The sequence below is a fragment of the Meleagris gallopavo genome, chromosome 1 (genome assembly GCF_905368555.1).
Source record: "Meleagris gallopavo chromosome 1, MGAL_WU_HG_1.1, whole genome shotgun sequence".
Taxonomy (NCBI): domain Eukaryota; kingdom Metazoa; phylum Chordata; class Aves; order Galliformes; family Phasianidae; genus Meleagris; species Meleagris gallopavo.
This window is the reverse complement of record NC_139404.1, coordinates 63,484,085-63,505,376: the sequence shown is the minus strand read 5'-3', so window position 1 is coordinate 63,505,376 and position 21,292 is coordinate 63,484,085. Positions and strand designations below refer to the sequence as shown.

General features: G+C 35.9%; 1 protein-coding gene across 6 annotated transcripts in view; it reads right to left on the bottom strand.

Moving 5' to 3' along the window:
* The window catches only part of PIK3C2G (phosphatidylinositol-4-phosphate 3-kinase catalytic subunit type 2 gamma), a 290,952-nt gene that overhangs the window by 36,225 nt on the left and 233,435 nt on the right, over positions 1-21,292 (bottom strand). For all 6 annotated transcript variants that reach the window (XM_085230990.1, XM_085230979.1, XM_085231006.1 and 3 more), the window contains 4 exons: positions 18,206-18,315; positions 10,188-10,380; positions 9,523-9,644; positions 4,599-4,707 (listed from right to left, as the gene is read on the bottom strand). In XM_085230990.1, the coding sequence (XP_085087116.1) occupies positions 4,599-4,707; positions 9,523-9,644; positions 10,188-10,380; positions 18,206-18,315 (534 nt within the window). The remainder of the gene's footprint in view (positions 1-4,598; positions 4,708-9,522; positions 9,645-10,187; positions 10,381-18,205; positions 18,316-21,292) is intronic.

The window sequence follows — 21,292 nt, the reverse complement described above, 5'->3', positions numbered from 1 at the left end:
TTACCTTCTTGCACTGGTTTATCTCTGGCCCAAATTTTATAGATGATTGCATACTGAAACAAAAAAATTTTATAGTGGCAAAATCCAACATGCCTCATCTCTTTGTACCAATTAGCTTCCTATGCACCCACACTTAATACATTTCTTTTGCCACCAACAATACCCACTGTGATAAACGGCCTCCCTCAAACATCCCTGTCCATCACACTCACACACAAAACATTTTTCACAATGTGAAAAATACAGGACAAATAGAATATGCTCATTTAAGGCTATGAAGTTTTGTAAGATCAGTATATCTTCTAGTGTCTGAGCTGTGCTATCAATAACAATATCCACAAATTAAATGCCACTTCTTTTAAATAATGAGTAATGGGGAAATTATCCATAGAAAATTACTAGCTGGCTGGTGGTACCAAATACGCAGCATTGCTACATTGAACATTGCTTTAGATTCAGTTTTATATTTCTTTTTTTAGATCCCAAGACAGGTGCAAGTTGTCCTTTAAAGATAAGCAAGAAAACATTCAGCTTAGTCAATATCTAACATGCTGCTGCTTGACACTTAAGAGCCAAGAGCAGACTCAATTAATGGAGACTTACCTCACTTTTGTGCCCAAAGTGAGCAGGCAACCTCCTACTATATTGTATAAAAATGACAAGCCACTAGGGCAGCCCTAATTTATGTAGGTTGAGGTTTGGGCTGCAACCTCCACTCAGCCCATCACTCAATTGGAGTTAAGAGTGAAACAGAGAAAAATGTAAATAAACGGCAGCAGTCGACTTTTGCAATAGATTTTTCTTATATTTTAAATACGTATTTCTGTCATCCTCCACATTACTCACCTTCAGTTTATTTTTCCTTAATGTTTCACCTATTTTTTGTGGCACAACTTGGTTGTTTTGCCATTTAATGAAGTAAAACTCCGAGAGTCTAAACAGTGCTGAATATGTAGCCTTGCTTATCCTGATCCAAAAGACCCAAACATTTCAGCTGGATCAGCCAGCAACAGTGCAGCTACTACAAAAAGAAATATTCTGATGATGTGAGTGCATATGTTGCCATTGATTTGAGGGGAGTAGAAGGAAAGTTAAAAAGATGCTGAAACACGTTTTTGATCCTGCTCCAAATGACTCAATATGAAAATTGACTTTTGCATTTTAATGGTTGATGTTATGAATATAGCTTATTGTTCATGTACATAGTTTGGTGGTGCAGTTATTTATAACTGAGTGTTAACCCGAATTTTAAAAAAGCACTCCTATTCTAGGAAACTCTTAAACAAATGCCTAAGAAGAAATCAGTGAATTAGTGAATAAGGTTTATAATTAAAATAAACTACAGGCTTGATAAAATTATTCAGATAGAAATGGGCATAAGCACGCGTTTACACATTTAAACTAACCTACCACCAAATATCTTTGCCAGCTGATGTTTTAGCACTAATTGGATTTGACACTATCATTCAGGGACAGAGAACTGTGGCTTGGTGCTTTTGTTCTTTAAAGAGGAGTTTGAAGAAACATTTAATTCCATTTGAGCTATAGTACAAATGAGAAGGCAGCTGTTTCCTACATATCCTCCTTTGTTCAATCCATTTAGCAGAAAAGGTGTCAGTCTGATTTACTCTTAATCATAACCCAATTTTCATAATCAAAACTTAGACTGGACTGAAAAGCATGCACTTAAGGAATGGCTGAGGAATGAATTTGGATATAATCCAATTCTTCTTTATTTCTAGGATTTTTAATTACTTAATTGGCAGAACCAAGTGTGCAATTGGTCCTGCGTAGACTTGACTAAACTCTTCAGTTCTGAAAAAAGTTGGTCACTGGTGTCCAGTCAATCAGAGTAATGTGTTTACTGTGATACAGTGATAGGAAGGATATTTAATAATGAAATGGCAACTCTTCCCTTTTTGTCTTAGTACCATCCCAGACAATACTTTAGGATACTATAGAGCTAAAGTACAACTCAGCAGAAAGAAATGACTGTTTTGAGAAAGTACAGGGAACTTTGTTCTATGGGCATCTAATCTTACAAGATTTCTTCTACAATTTCTGAATTAATTATTAATTCCTACACAGTTTTACTCTTTCATAGGAATGACAGTTTGGTAATGCTTGAGAACAGACATCTCCCTAAATGATTTTGGTCAGGCTCCCTAGTAATCTGAGAAAAAGGACAAATTCAACTGTAAAGTGGTCCTAGACATGAGGAGAGACAAAATAATTGTGCTTATTTTTATCAAGAAAGCCTCCTAGCTTGGCTTTCTGCTCAGAGTAAAATGAACAAGACACAGTGACACTTTTAAAAAAGTCATACCGAAGAGAGAAGTGAGAAAGAAGCGTTCAGCTGGAAGTACAAAGGAAATTACTAACTGACTGGTCTCCTTTTTCTATGTGGGTCAGGATACATCAATCTTTTCTAAATTTCTCACATCTCCCAGCAGGAGAAGCATATTGAAGTAAAAATAATGATTCAATGCTTATAGATATCAATAATTCTAACAGTCAACATCTAGAACTGCAGGCTAGATGTATGTGGTTAGCAAGCTGATTTCCAGCATGCAACAGCACTTCATAGTCCAAAATAATCTGCTTATTACTCCATTTATTATCATGCCCCCTCCAAAGGCTGCATAGCAGCAGCTATACAGTCTTTTTAAGCATGTAATTGTTTTATTTTTCTCATGGTTTATAGGCTGTGCCAGACTTGAATGGCTTTCAGCTGCTGAACAGTCCAGCATGTCTGTATAGCTCCACTGGACCAGTTTAGAGCCACACCAGCATTTGTTCTCAAACAGATCTGCTCACAGTTCCCTACAAATACCATTTTCATGGTTGTGTCCTAGTGTTTCAGCAGCAACACTGGAAAAATTCACCTAGCTCTGCAATCATAAAGGGAGGAGATGAGGAATTAGGAAGCTTGTTGCAAAGCAGCATGCTCTAACTGATTATTAGAATTCACAGACCATGGAGCAGGAGGGTGAGGAGAGCATCTGGGCATGACTGGGAAATGTTTTTATTACTATCCCAGGACTTTAAATAGTTTAATTTTTTAACCACAGATCAGGCTTTAAGACAGCAATGCTTGGTCCAAATTGAAAATTCATGTACCTTACAGCAGCCCAGAGCACAGCAGAAGATAGAGCTGTCCATTTCTAGGTCACTGGCTTATATCTGTTTTTCTCAGCTGTGACCAAAAGGTGCTAATGTAAAACAAACCCATGAGTCTACCTTGACTGACAGAAATTATGCAATAATTAAACTCAATCTGTGCAGTTTATTTAGCAAAGTCAGTTACGGGAGTCAAACACCCAAGTCAGCTGTCTGTGTTAAATTAGGTGCAACTCTGTGAAACACATAAGATCTATCACTGGAAAATCTTCTCAGTTTCAACTCGGCACAGAATTTTTATTAATACTAATAAAACTCATGTTTGCTTTACATATGGACAATTTCCTTTTTAATCCCCTCTACACAGACACATCTGGGAAAGTTTACATAGGTAGGCAGTAAACATTTTTTCCGTACTACAAGATGCTTGAAAATTTGAAGAAAAAAATACCCCCCTTTTGGCACTCTGGACTATTAATGCTATTAAACCAAACGAGACCGAGTTTGTGCTGTAGTCCTGAGGCCATGGGAGATGACAAGGCCCATCTGGCAAAGACCCAAGCTCTACAAGAGAACATGTTAACAGTGAAATAGCAGAGAGATCATGCCCTGGCTCCATTAATTTATGACCCTCTATGTAACCCTAGGGTCTAACAAAAAATCATTGCTTTTTCCTCTCTACCCAATTGTTTTCCTGACTACTGCTGGTCAAAGGAAGACACACTCTTCTCTCAGACTCTGGTATTGCTGTCAGTAACTGGCAACTCAACTTCTGAAGTGATGCAACAAAATTATTTAACACTTGCTGATGTACAAGAGACCTCTGAGATGCTCTAGGTCCTGGCTTTCACAATGTTGAGGTGCATAAAGGAGACAGTGAAGAGTGAGTTTTTGTCACTATTGCGACTTTCCATTTTGAAACAGGAGGAAAACATGAAATCTCAGAAAGCAAAAATAAATAAAAACCTGACAATTTTAATGGACATAATGTATCATTTTGATAATAATGAAATATCCCAATTTCCATTTGTTTGTAAAACCATATCTTAGATATGTTGCTTAAATTTTGAAATGAAGAGTGTTTATGGTCTGAAAAAATGAAACTTCTTATTTTAAAACTGTCAAAATTGGACTTTTTCAATATTTCAAAATGTACTCCTCTTTTAGACATTATATTCCTCAGAACCTACTCCTTACTGTCAAAAATACAGTGAGTCATTATTTTTGGATGGCAGCAAAGGAAGAGAAGTTATTTTGAAAAATATCCTGCCTGAAAAATAAAACTATTTTTCAGTCACTCTTGTTTTGTCTTAAGCTCTGACGAATGTTACAGTGGCTTCATCTCAAAATGACTGCATTAGAAGTGTCATTTATGGCATTTATTTTTTTCAAATGAGGCAATGGAAAGCTTCCTGATTCTTTTCGTAGAATGCTACTGAAAGTCACATGCAAATAAAACAAGTATTGGAAATGCTCACGTTTGCCAGTTTTCTGGATCCACTTAATAGCTGCTTCAGGTAGAGGTTCAAATCCTTCACTCTCTTATGTTCAAGATCTATAAAAGCTATATACCATGAGTGGGGAAACCTGCAAGAGAAGAATATTTTATTTATTACTCTCGTACTCTATTTCCTGACAATATTTCCAGCTCTATTTAACAGAACAATGTTAAATCTTTCCATGATACTTTTCAGGTAGGTGAAGGAATGAGTACTGTTCCCACAGGCTTGTTTACCCTCTGATTCTCAGTCTTTTCTGACGATAATTTGATGATATTCTATTCTGTTTTTTATGATGCTAGGAAAACATTTTTTGCATAGCGCATAGCACAACAGATCTCTGATCTCAGCTCAAGGCTCACGCTATTCAAAGCCTTGCATTACAGTACCAAATGCCTAAACCTTACAGCAACAATATGACATTTTATATTACTGCTTTTTTTTTTTTTTTTTTTAACCTTAGTATTTTGAGTGTGGATAAGTTTTTCAGAGAAGGTACCTGATCCCATATGCAGTTTCAGGTATGACCACAATAAAAGTAATATATGAAAACAAACTATCATTACAATAACAAAATGAATCCCAACAAAAGCAATAGCAGTAATAATAGCCATGTTCCATAGAATTTTTATTAAGATGAATTTCATTTCAATTTTCTAAATAAAGTGTGTAAGCCCAGAGTGGTCTTAGGTCAATTTTCAAATGTTATGAGTGAAAATGTCAAAATCCAACACTTTTTTTCACTTGAATCATATTTGTGTTTTAGAAAAAACGTATATTAGGTCAGTAAAAATGTTGGATTTTTAGCAGTCATAGAATCACAGAACAGCTTGAGTTGAAAGGGACCAGCCAGTTCCAATCCCCTGCCATGGGCAGGGCTGCCACCCAGCAGATCAGGCTGCCCAGGGCTCCATCCAACCTGGCCTTGAGTACCTCCAGGGATGGGGCATCCACAGCTTCTCTGGACAACAGTACACTTATCAATTTACACTAACCTTGCCCTGACAAGGACTATTTCTCTCAGGTTGAAGAAGCATTTGAAAAGCAGTCTCACTAAATTGCATGTAATGGGTTTTATGATATAGATTACTAATACTGGGATTGTTAAACTAATATTCTGCTTTATGCTCACTCATCTATGAGATACAGAATAGCAGAAGCTTTGATCTGGTCATATTTCATTGCCACTGTAAATACTTAACAGTGTATTGCTAACAAGCATCTTTTTCCTGGTACAACTTGATTTATCCAGCAGATCTCAAGAGATATCTGAAGGCTTCAGACAAATGACTGAAGAGGCAACTAGCAGCAAAATATGCTGCAAAGAGACACTTGGCCGGCCTTTTGAAAGACAGCTGGTCAGCTCCTACTTTGAACGAGTTTTACACAATTCCACAGCTCACTGATAAGATGTCATCAGCTTTTCAAAAGTGAGCCAAATAGTAACACATGGAGCAATGGATTCCCATCCCCAGAGAGGAACACTGACCAGCATTGCAAACCACCCAGCTGTAAAAATGGCACAGCAGCCTCACCTACTGAAGATAAAATGACCAAAGATGATTAACCTACACATTTTTCTTACCAAGAGATTCAATGTAATTAGATTTCATGAATTGTAATTAGACCTGTTGGGTTGTTTTGTTTTTTTTTCTAGCTTGTTTTGTAACAGAAGGCCTTTTCTGAAGAGAACACTGACTGTAACTCTTTTAGGAGAGGACAGATCTTCACATATCTTGAGTAATACTTCTGAGGAAGAACTCAGTGCTGCCATTACGTAGTCTGTAATTAAGATGGCAAAGGGCCAGGATGATAGCAGCATATTGTATGTATGGCCTTTCTATTATTTTTTCCTATAGCATGTAAAGTTCAGGCCTTAGTTAGGCATGTACAAATGAATAATGAGAGTCAATTCTTGTCTCAAGAAATTACAATGATAGGATATAATGGGGCAGGGAATGTGCCATGACCCAGGACCCTCATGTATGTGAACTGTACAGATAAAAATAGAACACAGGTCATTTGACACACATAGATAGCCTGTGAATGTTCTGGGCTCATCTGTGGTACAGAAAGGATTTCTTTCAAGAGATGGTAGTGAAGATCTGTTAGGAAGCAGCATAAAATAAATTAGGCTGTATGACACAAAGAGATGACTCTGACTGTATAATGTTGGCCCTCAGAAGATGCAGCCTAAGCACAGTGGCCCAACTGAGGACAGATGCATGCATTATCTGTAACTTCAGAGACACTGCTGATTGATGGCACCCATAACTCTCTGCTGCAGTGAAGGACAATATGAACCTTGTAGTAGAACTGAACACTTCTTTGAAGCTCCTTCATGCTTTTGCTGAATTGTGCCTGCGGCTGAAACTGATCTTGTATTTGTGAACATACTTGTATTTGAAAAGTATGTTCGAAGTTGGTTTTCAGCTTTGCATCTACTTTAAGGAGATCAGAAAAATATAAACTTCTGCCATTTTGAGACATCTTGGGTACCAGATCCCACATCTTACTGAAAGAAGGAAACCTGCAGAGCATTTCTGTGTATAAATTATGTCACTTAAATGCTTTGCTGAGTGAAAAGAGTTTTGGCCTTAAAAAAAGCTCCACAACAACCCTATTAATATTCTGTTTAAAACCAAATAAGAGAGATGGTGCTAGAGTACAAGCATTTGTTTGGGGCAGCTGTGCTTTGGATTATAAATATAGGATGAATGTTTATATGCAATAGCAGGATTTCAGATGCTGAGAACTCTGAGCTTTTGCCATTAGTTTGTTGAGACGTAGCCAGTATTTAGAATCTATGAGGCAGACTCATATTGTGATATTTCCTCGTAATGAGACATAAACATATACAATTTCATGAAAGCAGTAACCGAGTCCTTTCTGCTAGCAATTCCAATTATTTGGTAATATCAGACATTTTGTTTTTCAATCATACATTTTCAAATTGCCTTTGTGGCTACATTGTGAAACAAGGCTTTTGCCTTGCATTGAAGCCTCTGGCATGCTGGAGGCTTGCATCACACAAATTAATGGCCTTATATGGTATGCCAGTTCCAGTGGTAACTTCCTATAAAGAAGTAGCTTAGTTTTTATTATAACAATAAAATCTGAAGTACATTAGAAGTCTCCAACCAACAAAGATACATTAAAAAACAAATCAAAGCATTAACATTAAAGAACATTCATACAAAGAAACATCATAAAATGTAGCACTTTAACACAGTCTTGGGGAAAGATCACTGAGTGACAGTTTATTGCTGAGACTGAATTTTGGCAATAAAGTTCTTTAGGTCTTAGACACAGCCTCAGTGTACGTAGATTAACTTTCTCTGGGTTTGGGAACTCACATTTGGTACATGTATGTGAAAAATAGCTAGTACTGTTTTTGAAACTCACTACAGGGTTTCTTAAATCTATGCATTTCTAAAAAGATATACATTTTCCTTCAAAGAGATATGCTCGCTTAAACAAAGAAAGAAAGAAAGAAAGAAAGAAAGAAAGAAAGAAAGAAAGAAAGAAAGAAAGAAAGAAAGAAAGAAAGAAAGAAAGAAAGAAGGAAAGAAAGAAAGAAAGAAAGCCAAACATACTTGTTAAATATTTTATCTCACAAACTAATAATTAGCATGCACATGGCTCTAAATCAAGACCGCGAATCAAGCACTTTTGGAATGCAGTGAAATTCCAATTCTCACCAACTGCTTCAGCCAGTTAATGTGGGCAGTCATAATGAGTCAAACTGGAGCCAAGCAAAACTCCCTCAGGTAGGGAAAAGATGTTCCAGAATTAACCAGTTTAAAGCCATTTAACTAATTGACTCTCACGAACTCAGGGGAATACCAAATTTGGATCTAAAATTCATTGAATTTATTTTTAAAGTCAAAATCATTTTGATTATGGATATTTACTTCAAGTTGAGCATCAAAGACTTATTTTTTTTCAGGCGTATCATTGGAATCTCAGCTTGGCACAGGTAAACTGTACATCTTTTTAGCCAGTCTTTTGTTTTATCATAGATTGAGCTTGAAGTAGATCTTGTATTAGGTGAGCCAGCATGACTGTCTAGGAGACTACTTTGTTCTCAATGGTGTATACAGTATAATAATACATATAATATTTGTAGAAAACATTTTACCAAAGCAGCAGAAAATTGTTTAATAAGAAAGAGATTTTTTATGTAAGATAGAAATATGAAGCTGTGGAGGTATACACTTCAGAATATTCAAACTGAGAATGAACATATACACAGATAAAAAGGAATAATCATAATTCCTGAAATTAATGACAGCTTATTTTTCAAGAAATGTTATACTGTCATTATTGAGTGATGTAAAGCATAAAGTATTGTTTTGAGGGGCTGGGAGAGCAAATAAGGTTATTGCATATTTCTCAGCTGCACATCTTTTTGTAAAAAAGTTTATAGTTCCTGTCAGTATCAGAAATCAGCACGTTTCTGGTCTGTGCCTGTGTAGACATTCCTACACTGGTTTACTATACTGATTTTTCTAGGAATTTTGACCAGCATCGTGAAGAAAATAAAAATTATTAAATGCCTTATCACATCTTTAATTTAGTAAATACCACTTGCCCTTTTATTTCAGAAATATCTGTGTCAAGAGCAAACTGCTCCCCTCTTCTCCTTCCATTAAAAAACAAAACAAAACAAAACAAAACAAAACAAAACAAAACAAAACAAAACAACAAGATATATAAAATTGGGCTGTCACAATATTCTGTGATTCAGTTTCTCCCAGGCTGAATAGAAGACTTGACAGAATATGTCTCATTGCCTTTGTGATTCTAAAAATATGCCTACCATACATTTTCTTACATTTTTATCTGTGCACAGAGAGAATCATTTAAAAGCAGAATAAGATTCACAAATATGCTGCCTTACTCTGGAAGTGCATGTGATGGAAACTGCTTCTGGAGATTGCTGTGAAGTTCTGAGAACTGGTCAAATGATTTCTCCACAAAAGTGACCACATTGCAGGTTTGTACCACCTGGACTAGATATAGCTGCATTGGGGAAAAAGGAGAGGCAGAAAAGACAAATGATCAGAGAGCCACATTAAAAAATATTGTATGAGAGAAAATAGAGGATGATTTTTACAAAGAAAAAAATTTCTTTAATGTAGTGCCAGGAGCCAGAGAATTCAGTTTGTAATTTATAGTCTTTGTTGCATAGAAGGAGAAACTTGCCTGGATAGCATACAACTCAAACACTGAAAGATCACTGCAGTGCGTGAAAACTAATAATGTGCCATTAAAGCATCATATAACAGTCTGCAATTTCTATTAGGCTTCCTAATTTCGTGCCATGCTTTCCTTCTGGATACTTTAATTAGCTCTTGATTTATTTTTCACTATTGGGCTGGAACCTTTCTCCTTAATGGCTCCCTGCTAATAGCTGTCTGCCTGGTGTTCTTTCTCTCTGCTACTTCATTGCTTATGGCATTCCTGTGATCTTTTCAATGTGGCAGGCAGATCTTCTATAAAAGAGGAGGGAGAGTGCATAAACTCACAGAATCATTAAAGATAAGTAAAGAAAATGACACATACATAGTCAGACTTTTTGTTGAATCCCAAAATGGTGGCTCTTGCAATTGACTTCTCTACATTCAGCATCATCCATTCTTGAGGGACAGTCTCTTGAGATGGAAGCTTTGCAGAGCCTGTCAGTGACATGTGTGCAAGCGTGTGGATCAAGTTATTGAGCCTGACAGGAAAGCACTCCAAACTTTCCTTTATTTTCCTGAAGAATAAACAGAAGACATGGTATTTATATATCTGTTTGGCTCCTATTGATCCTTGGTTTCATATATACAAGTATCAAAAAAACCCAATACCTGAATACTAAAGCTTGCCTCACATGAATATGCACCCATATACGTACAAACTCACCACTGTTTGCAGCAATACATTTGCAGCCTCACTACTTAGAAGACCGTTTTTGCTGTAGCCTCTCTCATGACTCACCTTGAGTTAGTTACTTTTCACAAGCACCATGGAACAGAGACAGTCTTGTGTGTTTTGAGGCATTCCAGGGTAGAAAAACACCTGCTCTTAGCATTTACTTCTTCACTGCAACTAATCTCACACAGACTTAAATGTGTTTGCACAAGGATAAGCATCTTTTATGTCCAATTTGTAATTTAGCTGTGCAAGATGTCTTGCTAAATTCCTTACCCAATTCTAAAAAGATCAATATCAATACATTAGGAGCTAATTAAGATAATATTAAAAAAAATAAAATAAAATAAAAAAATCTGATTTCCTAAAGTTTTGAGATCTTTGATCAGAAAAGACACAACGGATAAAAAAATTCTTAGATATACATGTAGATATGTCATGTAAGCTTGTTTTAACATCAAAGTGAACTCAGAACTTGAGTAAAAGTTTTATTTCTCAAAGTGAACTTGAGAAATAACATTGTGAGACAATCACTGCTCTTTGAAGAATAATATGCAGTGCTCAATAGAAAACACACTTCTGAATTCAATTGCTTATTAAAATCTATTGAAAATATGGGTTTTTTTTAAAAAAATTATTTTTTTTCTATTTTGCTGCTTAATTCCACAGCTCTCTGAAGAAAATCTGGGTGGATTCTGATGTTATAGAATGAGAACCGATTAGTTTCAGGCCATTTAGTAGGAAACCTCTATCAAAATTTCAGCATTTTGTCTTATTTTTTCCTACTTTGGACTATTGCTAACTAGCTTACAAGAGTTGACATTACTCTTAACCATATCTTCATAATCTCCTTAAAGCTGAGCAGCTTCACCTGTCATTTAAAATTTAATTCTTATATATGGGCTTCAGTGTGTGGGAGAGATTGCATACTGCAATCAAATGAAGTAAACTCCATTCATTGCGTAAGCCTGATTTTCATGATCTCAGATGTTTTGGTTAAAGATTGTAGCTTCACAGAGGCAAACATACCAAAAAGAATATCCTACCTGTAGACAGCTCCCCAATTTCTTCAAGCTAACCAGAGATGCCATTCAAAATACTGTGAATTTATCACACACCAATTAGGGTTACTAAGCTAAGGAAATGAGATGTATTTATTTTTCTTAATGTAATAAAACGGAAAGTATCTCTGAATTGATTGAATTAATTACCTTATTAACTACATTCTTAAGAAACAGATACATAAAGACTATTTAATAAATGACACAAATTAACACTAAAATGGAAAACAAGAAAATAAATCTTATTTCAAAATATTAGTACAAAATCAATTCAGTTCTGATTAGTTAAGCTGCACCTGAGATAAACATTTATTTTTCAAAAAACTTTTATGCAATTAATTTAATCCACAGTTTAAACACTTGATAAATCACTGTGACACAATTTAGATAAAGAATTTGTAACTTGGCCATACTGTAGCAGAGCAGTTATGGAATTTGCAGTGTTAGTAAGTCAGGTTTACTTTGCAAATAAAAATAGTTCATTTCAATTCACTCAAAAAAGGTATTTGCTTATAAATTAGTATCAATTCTGAAATCACTTCTGTCACTAATATCAGAATACTGCTGTTGAAACAGTTCGGTATTTCAAGGGTTTGTTGTTCTTTCCATGAGTACACTAAGCTTCTAAAATGCTTTTAACACTGAGATTGTTAACAACATACCTTATCTAAACTTAAACCTTATCTAAACTTAAACAGAGGCTTCTATTGCTGCAGCTTTACTCAGTGATAATAAAAATGAAAATAAAATAAAAATATATGCAGTTGTTTGTCCTCTGTATATTCTTCTTTCTCTGTATACAGTATTCTCTCTTATAACAGAAAGCATGAAGCAAGCCATACGTCACGTTATGAACAATGAAGCCTCTTTGCAATTTTGATGACATTTCAATGTCTTCACAGCATGAGAGAACTCCAGTTACAGTTGTCTGCATTTTCTTTCAAGGGTGAACTGGCCTAAGGAGACTCATTATCCCATAGCCTCCAAAAGTTGATTCTTATTTATGGAACAGTAGTATATATCAAACACATATGCCATCTTTTTAAATTTAGCAGCTCTTGTTGGTGTGGATTGGATCATAGGTTCAGTTTACTACATTGTAGTAATCTGATTTCCCTTTCTGACATGATTTTCTAAGTTTGTGCTAAGAACCTGTGCTAGAACTTGCTTCTTGAACTCTCTGCAATATCATCTCTTTTCTTCAGCCACATTATCTTTAGCCACAGGTAAAGAACTTGGTGAGGTCCTGGGCATTCTCTTGCTCCCTAGGTCATTACCATCTTTCCTGCAGCAAAAGCTAGCTCTGCCTTCACAAAGATGTAAAAAAGTATGTTTCTAAGTTATTTCAGAACTCTGGTAGCCAAAGCAAGAATTAGTGCTTAAAGGTCTATAGATAGTAAAGTTGAAGTTACTTATATAAAAGGTATTGAATTCACAGATCCATCAGAAAAACAAGCAAAACAGGAAACTGTCATTCAGTAGAGTAAGACTAATTGTGGTTCATAATATTCCTAACACACAACTCTTAGGCAGCAACATAATTTCTTTTCCTGTATGATAATACATTCTTTATCATACAGATAGGTGTCTGACCTATTTCTCAGAAAAAAGAGTTAAATATCTGGGATTTTTCAAAGGTAATGCTTTCTACTTTTTTTCACCTGCTGAACAGACTTCGACTTTCAGATTTGGATCACACTCTTTCTACAGAACTATCAAGTTATGATCAGGTGAAACATGCACAGACAGTTTGGTCGCTTGTGAAAACAGAAATGGATGAAAACTTCAGTTAACTTTTCCAAGAGTATCTAGTAATAGATCATACCTTGATTTTCAGGGAGTCAATTCTTATCAGAGAGGTGTTCTGGGATCTGATGCTTAGATCTTTTTAGACACATAAGCCTTTATTCACAGCCTTTCAAGACTTCATGCACTCCTGATTACTTATCCAGATCTCAGTTTTGGTAGGTATAATAATAAATATTCACACTAATCTTCATAATCATTTTTTTTTAATCACTCACCATGGCATCCTTCTCTTTTCTGTCTAGACCCAAATATAGTTTGGAATTCAATGAGTAAAATTTATTTTTGTGGGATTCTTACATGTTAATGAACATGGCATTTCATTTCCATCCAAATTTTTCATCCATGAACTTAACAGGCTCCATTTTAAAACAAATTAGGAAGTATGTTCCCAGCAGCTCTTTACAGACTTTTTCAGAACCTTACTGTTTTCAGGAATAGACATTTTCTGATTTTTACCAATACATTAATGGACAATTGATAATCTTTTTGTTCTTTTGTGTTTTGTGATAGCTCTCTAGTTTAACATCTTATTCCCCACCGTGATAGTATCTAGGCAGTAATTAAGTTCTCTTTACGAACTGCTTGAGTGCAACTGTGAAAAAGTTTAGTAATGTATTTTCATCTTTGACCTATTAGAGAAGTCACCAGCTGTCACTGGTGTTTCAGCTATTTGGAATATTTCTTGCTAGAGTATCTACAGCCACCTCAGAAACAGGGATTGTCTGATCAATTTGAGATGAGTGTCATATTTTCAAAGGAGTTATTATGAATTGTCTGGTCTTGCAACGGCTGGCATTTGCAGCTTGGAGTGGATATGTTTGACCTGGATAATGACAGGTACTGAATAAATGACAAATAAATAATAAAGATGGCAGCTGACCCAAGCAGAACTCTTCCTTCAATCAGGTGGCTGAAGATATGCAGTGGTGCTTTGATGGTAACTGTCAGATTTACAGTGCCTCTCTTATTTGTAGGTTTCTGTGACTGAGTTAGATTTTATATTGCAGTCAATTGAAATCAGCTGTTTATTGCGTTAGGCCGACTTTAATCCCCTAAAAATAATTTTGAATACATATGATACATACTGCTTCACAGGCACATAAAAAATGTCAGGCAGCAGATGACACCATGCTGACATTTAAAGACATCTGCAGAAAACCAAAGAGGAAATCTATATCCAGAAGTGAAATGGCTTTCTTCTTTTCCTTGGTAAAACTGAGTTTCAAGGAAAGAGGAGAGGAGGGAGGGGGAAGGATCAAACTGAGTTTCAAGGATCAAACTGAGTTCAGGGCAGATGCTGGAGAGACAACAATGTTTCATTTGGCACTAGGTGCACAGAAATGACAAGCAAACACAGAAACTCTTGTTTAACTCTCAATCAGTGCACTGTTTATTCATGATTCGACTGTGCGACCTTCCAGAAGGCTGCAATCTGTGAGGTTTAACACTGCTGCTCATCAGCTGATAATAGTGAACTGACTCAATGTGGGAAGAGAACAGTACACAGAAACAAGACAAGATTACTGCGCATGTCTTAAGTCAAGAGTGAGGGAAAAGGAATTTGGTAAAACACAATTTTCAATTCTGAAAGGATTTGGACATTGAAGTTCAAACTCCAATATTATAATTCTGTTGGCTAAAAAACTGAAGAACGCAGAACAAATTAACATTGTTTTGCAAGGAATATTTGTGACATCAGCCATCATATCATGCTGTTTTTAAGAAACAATGGAGGTAGTGTCAGTATTATTGCTCAAATCAAACTCAGGCAATTGCTAAAAGCAACCTATTTCTATGGAAATAGAGAAATATTCTTCTCATATTTCCACTAGCAAAAGTTTGTGGTTTTGAATAGATATGCTATATGATAGAATCTGAAAGATTACAATAAATACCAGGTACTTAGAACACATGGTAACTCTCTGTTGGCAGTTTTTAACATTCCAATGACCGCACTCCTTATCTGGAAAGGAACTTTTTCAAAGCAATAAAATGTTCTAAAAGTAATTATTGAGAAAAAGCAGCTATGAATTAGAAAGGATTTGAAGGCTACTGGAAGTTACGTTAATAAACAGTTTCCAATTTCACTTACTTTCTAAAGACAACTTGAAAAAATAGATACAGGAATAAAGTAGAGAGACCTTGAGAAGTGTGAGATTGGATTTTTTCTCACCTGGATCTCTGTACAAAAGGAAAGTAGGAAATTTTTTTTGTGAAGTACAGGATAAAGTCAACATAGGTAATGGTAGCATTCCTGGAGGTAGGTCAGAAAATGCTTATACAGAGGGTTAGTCTTGAATGGATCTGGGTATTAAGCCAAGCTAAAGACTGCCTGGAAACACTTTTCAGAAATTAAAATACAACTCAACATGAAATCTGGTGTTTTGCCCATGTTTAAACATATACAAATGTTAGTTAATGCATGCTTTGAATTAACACAAATAATGTTCAAAAATCAATAGAAATTAGAATAAACCAAGAAAAAAACATGAAGTAAAAGGAAATCCATAAAAATTCATGAGCTGATGAAAAGAGATCTTGTACTTGCAAATGAGCATATATAATACAAACATACACTAAGAGAATTAAAGAAGAAAATACACAACTTAGTAATATCTGAATTTTCTACATGATATAATGTTCTCTCTGGCCAGTAACAAATTGAAAGAAACTGGAACAACAGCCCTAGAGTATTCACTATGACCAGTAACAAATTGAAAGAAATGAGAGCAACAGCCTTAGTGTGTTCTCTAAAAGGATTTTAGCAGAAAATACAGTTTCAAATATGATCTGAATCAATAGCACTGTACGGATCTGCAGCATGATGCCAGTTTTACTGGTAAACAGATCTTGAGTGTCAGGTACAACTCTGAAATCCTTCACTTCCTCCATCCTCAAAACACCACAACCACCTCACTCACTTCCAAGAAAGTGTGTGGAGAGACAGCCTAGTCCTGAATCCAGCCCTCATCCTTTATCTTCTGGCTGAGAAACACTGCAGTGAGTTTAATCCTAACCATAACCTTATCCCTTCCAGACTGAAAAGTATGCTGATCCTTTCTACTTCCAAAGAGTGCTGGGCACTGGCTCTGAAAGACACTGATGCTTCACTCTAAAGACTCACATTTGGTTAAGAATAACCTAGTCCTTTTTCTCTAATTAAGAGACAAGGTATTTCTAGCCATGAGAGACAAAAACAGCTACCCAGATTATGGCAGAATCAAGACTTTTACATTTTAATTAGAAGCTGTATGTTTCCTATTTGAAGTGGAAATGTAAGTCTGTAATTTGGAAAAAGTGAAATTTTAAAGGAAATGATGAGGTAGGAGTTGCCAATAAATGTGAAGCTGTAATTAAATTTTAAAATAAAACAATCTTGTTAAGGTGCAAGAGGGAAAGCATCGGGAAAAAAAAAAAAAGTTACAGGAGAAAAATTTCAGTGTTCTGCTGTGTGTAAAGTAATGGAATGACAGTTTTGAGAAGTATCCTTTCTATTCAAAGGGTCTTCTCTAAACTCAGGAGGTCTCTGCTTCAGCCTTCTCCAAACCTGCAGCCACAGTTTTGGATTCCAATAGATATAAAGCACACATATAAATAGTGCAATTCAGATTGGCCAAAATCTTCATAGGAGCATCTATAATGGTAATGAGTGTGTCTCAGCTGCTCCAGCTGAAGCTTTCATCCTATTTATTCATTGCAATGTGCTCTGTGGCTGTACTGAGGGGTAGAGTGATTGCTCTTGCCTCTAGGCAGTTTGTGCAGCACAGAGAGCTGTGCTGCTTTATGGGTGTTGAAAGGACTCAGAGCCCACTGCTGTGAACTTGACACATCCTGGGAAGAGGTCAGAAGGGTAGGACTTGCTGTGCACGTGTATGCAGTGTCCAGGATGCTGTGAATTCATACTGTCCTTTGGAAACAATGGTGCTGTATAGGATAAGCTCTGATAGAAAGAGACTTTCTCATACACAGCATAGGAAAGTGAGTTTCCAAATCCATTCAGTCTCCATTGGCTTCATCTAGAATATCATCACATAAACAGTTGGAATTATATGTAATGCAGAGAACTGTTCCAGTGGATCACAACTGCAGGCTTCAAACTGATTATATATAGGTCATCTGCAGCTCCTCATCAATAATTCCCTGCTATTAACACAAACAAGTAAAAGGTTTCTTTAGGTATTGTATTAGGTATTACCCTAATACAAATGAAGCATTAAATATACCTATACTAACATACAATGCTTTTTTATTATAGATCTGTTAAGTGTTTAGAAGGAAGAATCGTTACATTTTTATAAATGGAGAAACTAGCTACCAGGGAAAGTAACTTGCCTGAAGCAAAACAAAATGTCAGAAGAAGATCAGAAAAGAAATATAATGCAGGAATTCTAAATCCTCACTCAAGTCAAATGTTTTTATGGGGAAATTTTACGAAACATTCAGCAAACATTATACAGATTTATTCATTCAAAGTGTCTGCAGTCCAAACAGTGTTGCATGGAGTTGCACACCTAAAAGCAGAGAGGAAAGTTGTCTGCAAATAAGCCAGGGTAGTTTCATCATGCCAGATGAATAAAAAACGTAAAAAAGCTTCCTATATGTGTATGACAAATGCACAACTGTGTGAGAGACTTGAGGAGGCTGGTTTTAAAATGAATAAGGAGTATACTTTTTAAAAGTAATCATGTGAAGACCAAGTGTCCTTTTGTGTAATTTCACTGATTACAACCTCTTAACATAACAGCTTTGCTTTATGCCTGAAGGAAATAAACTTTCAGTGTTACATACTGTCTTTACCTGGTAAAGTAGCTTGTAGCTTGGAGGTCTGAGTCCTGAGGACGGAGGTTATCATACACATATTTCAGATCCTGAATTCTGTTCAGCTCAGGCAATCCTGCATGTAGCATCTTTACAAGAAAAAAAGTACCATTACTCTGTTGTACTACGTAAAATAAATTTAAATTAAATGAGGCTAACTAAGAAAAGGAAGGACTTATACAGGAAGGACTTCTAAAACACAAGGTTTTGCTGATCTTTAAAGTTGTTTTGAAGCTATAGGAATGCCTGGAACACTAAGTGAATAAATTGCATTGTAAATCTTCACACTGAGATAATGGAAGGAGTCACTGATCAAAATCAACAGCCTATTTTAGCAATTTATTTTCTCTTCAGATAGGATAATCTCAATATATGCATTGCTAATCTTCCTTCATAGCCTTTTAATGATATTAAAGGGAAGGCAACAAAATGGTGAGCAAAACCAGCCACCTGAATAGAAACCACATTTCTTTATGCTCACAATATTATCCAAATCCTAACACAATTTTGTGCAACATCACTTTCTCATCTATAATTACTGCTTCCATTATCACCAGTCTAGACTCCTCCTGTAAAAGAATTGTATATTCCATATATGACCTTTCAAGTCAATGGAGGAGAAAGGTTCCCTTAAACATTGACTCATAACAGGAGCCTTGACCTTGGTATTCAGAACTGCCCTCTGAAGAAGAGCATCATTCCCTGTGCATGATGAATGAAGTTGTTCTAGTTAGTTGGCCAGGTTTGGTTCAGAAGATAAATAATCCAAATATTTCCCTTGCAAAGGTACAACACAATCGGTAGTGTGGACAACTGAGTGCATTCAATTGCCCATACATCTCTCTCCATGCATTGTAAAATGTCAACAACTAAAATCATTTTGACTCAATTCAAAACCTACTTATTTTTCTCAATGATTGCAGTAAGTAGAGAATGATGGTTTTTTTTTGTGTGTGATAGAGAAAAAAAAAAATCACTTCTTCACATTGCTCAGAAGGAAATGTATGTGAATTTGCAGTTAATGCTGTGCGTTCTTGATATTTATGTCCTATGTGGGTAGAAAGTCCCACTGAGTTTTTTGGAAAACAGCAAAGAAAAAAGGGAACGCTGCTTTTATTTTAAGGTTTGGTTGAGACAAAAAGAGAAAAAAGGATTTTTTGGGGGTCCTTTTTCTTATTCCTTTTTCTTATTCCTTCTAATCTTCTCAAAGTTTAAAATCAAATTTCAATATTCTTACATATTCTTTTTTTGCCATTATGAGAAAAATCTTGCTTTCTATCAGGCCCAGCCAATAATATCACTGGACAGCTAGCTTACCATCTCACTGATCAGCAAGGAGCAGAGTGCTCAATGAACATAAGCAGCTTATTTTCTTGACTAGGTAAAACTTGGTAAGTGAATTAAGAACAGGGACAATAACAACATTCAGCATTTAGGGAAACGTATGACCTCAAACTCATTTATAAAAGATAACTTCTGTTCCCTTTTAAAATTAAGAGTTGTTACATAGACAAATTAAGCTTCTTGCACTGCATTAGAAAGGAGAATAATTCCGGATATGAATATAATCAGAATGATCTTTAGCCATCTGCTAAAGCAAGAAATGTCTTTAGCTGGACAGTATCTGCAGAGTGTTTTGCTGGCTGCTTTGTCCTTTGTGCTCCACATGGCATACCTTGTTTCCAGTCCCTTAGTGGAAGAGACTTATGAAAACTGGCTAGTGATACTAGACGCTAATTAGACAAGGCATAGAATAACTGTTCAGAAAACAACTACAGATTGCTTAGGGAAACTAAAATGTCACCAGATGCCTAAGTTTAAGTGCCTGCAATGATCCCTTCACTTGGTCACATATATATCTTTACCTGATATATACGCCTGATCTTCTCAGGCCTTCATACTCACTGACTGGAGCTGCTTATGCCTTGTTTGGGCCTGAATTCAGAGCTGATGTGCGAATCTTAGCTGACCATCCCATTAAAAATGAATAGCCTTCGTACGCGCTTCCCACAAGCAGATCTCCAATACAAGGATGTTTCCTGATCTTCTCTTCCCAAACGGTGTTTCTGAATTGTACAAAACTGCTCTGTCTAGGCACTGTCTCCTGTATTACAGTATTAGCTTTATCTATTTCTAGATCCAGCAAGTGGATCAATTACTCAATGTCTAGTGTCACCTCTAAGCCTTTTTTAATAATTCTACACTTGAAGAATCTTTATAACAGTAATGAATTTTGCACTTTTTTAAATGGCTCAAAAGGTGTTTGTATCCTCTTATCACTCTGTGTTTAATAGTTCACATCAATTCTTCAATGAGATCAAAGCTGATGAACTACAAGCATTTATACAGCTAACTCTGTAGGCAGATTCTTGGGTCACCCACAGCTGTTTCTGCATTTGAAAGTGATGGAAACTTCATGGATTATTTCTAACTCCCAGAAGATGTTGGAACAGTTCTAGAAACATGCTGCTCACCACTAAGAAAAAGCATTAAATCCCACACTAGGCAAAAATAAATTATGTTTCATAAACATACTTTGGTAGAAACCACTGGCAGTTACTGATCATCCAGAGCACAGTTTATAACTCACATCAAGCTGTACTTTTTTGGAAATGGCTTTAAAAATAGTAGGGACTTTTTAGCCATGTTTTATAAATAGTATCTCATAAAACAATGTGGCAGGTAAGGAAAGCTAATGATGCAGATTTCCAGATATTGGAGATATCTTAGTCTGTTATCAGTATGAACAAGCACTGGCTAGTTTATTTTGTTCCTTGATGATAACATGGTATTTTGCATGGAAATGAATTGAAAACTGAACTTTTTTCACAATTTATTTAGTTTTCTAGAAATGACCAATGTAACTAAAAGATTTTGATACTTACAGTTTCTCACCAAGACTCCATTTCAAGTGCATAACCAGACTCAACATTGCATGGTTTGAGTTGGAAGGAACCTTTAAGACCACCTAGTTCCAATCCCCTTGCTATGGGAAGGGAGATCTTCCAGTAGGCCAGTCTGCTCAAAGTTCCATCCAGCCTGTCCTAGAATGTCTTCAGGGAGGGT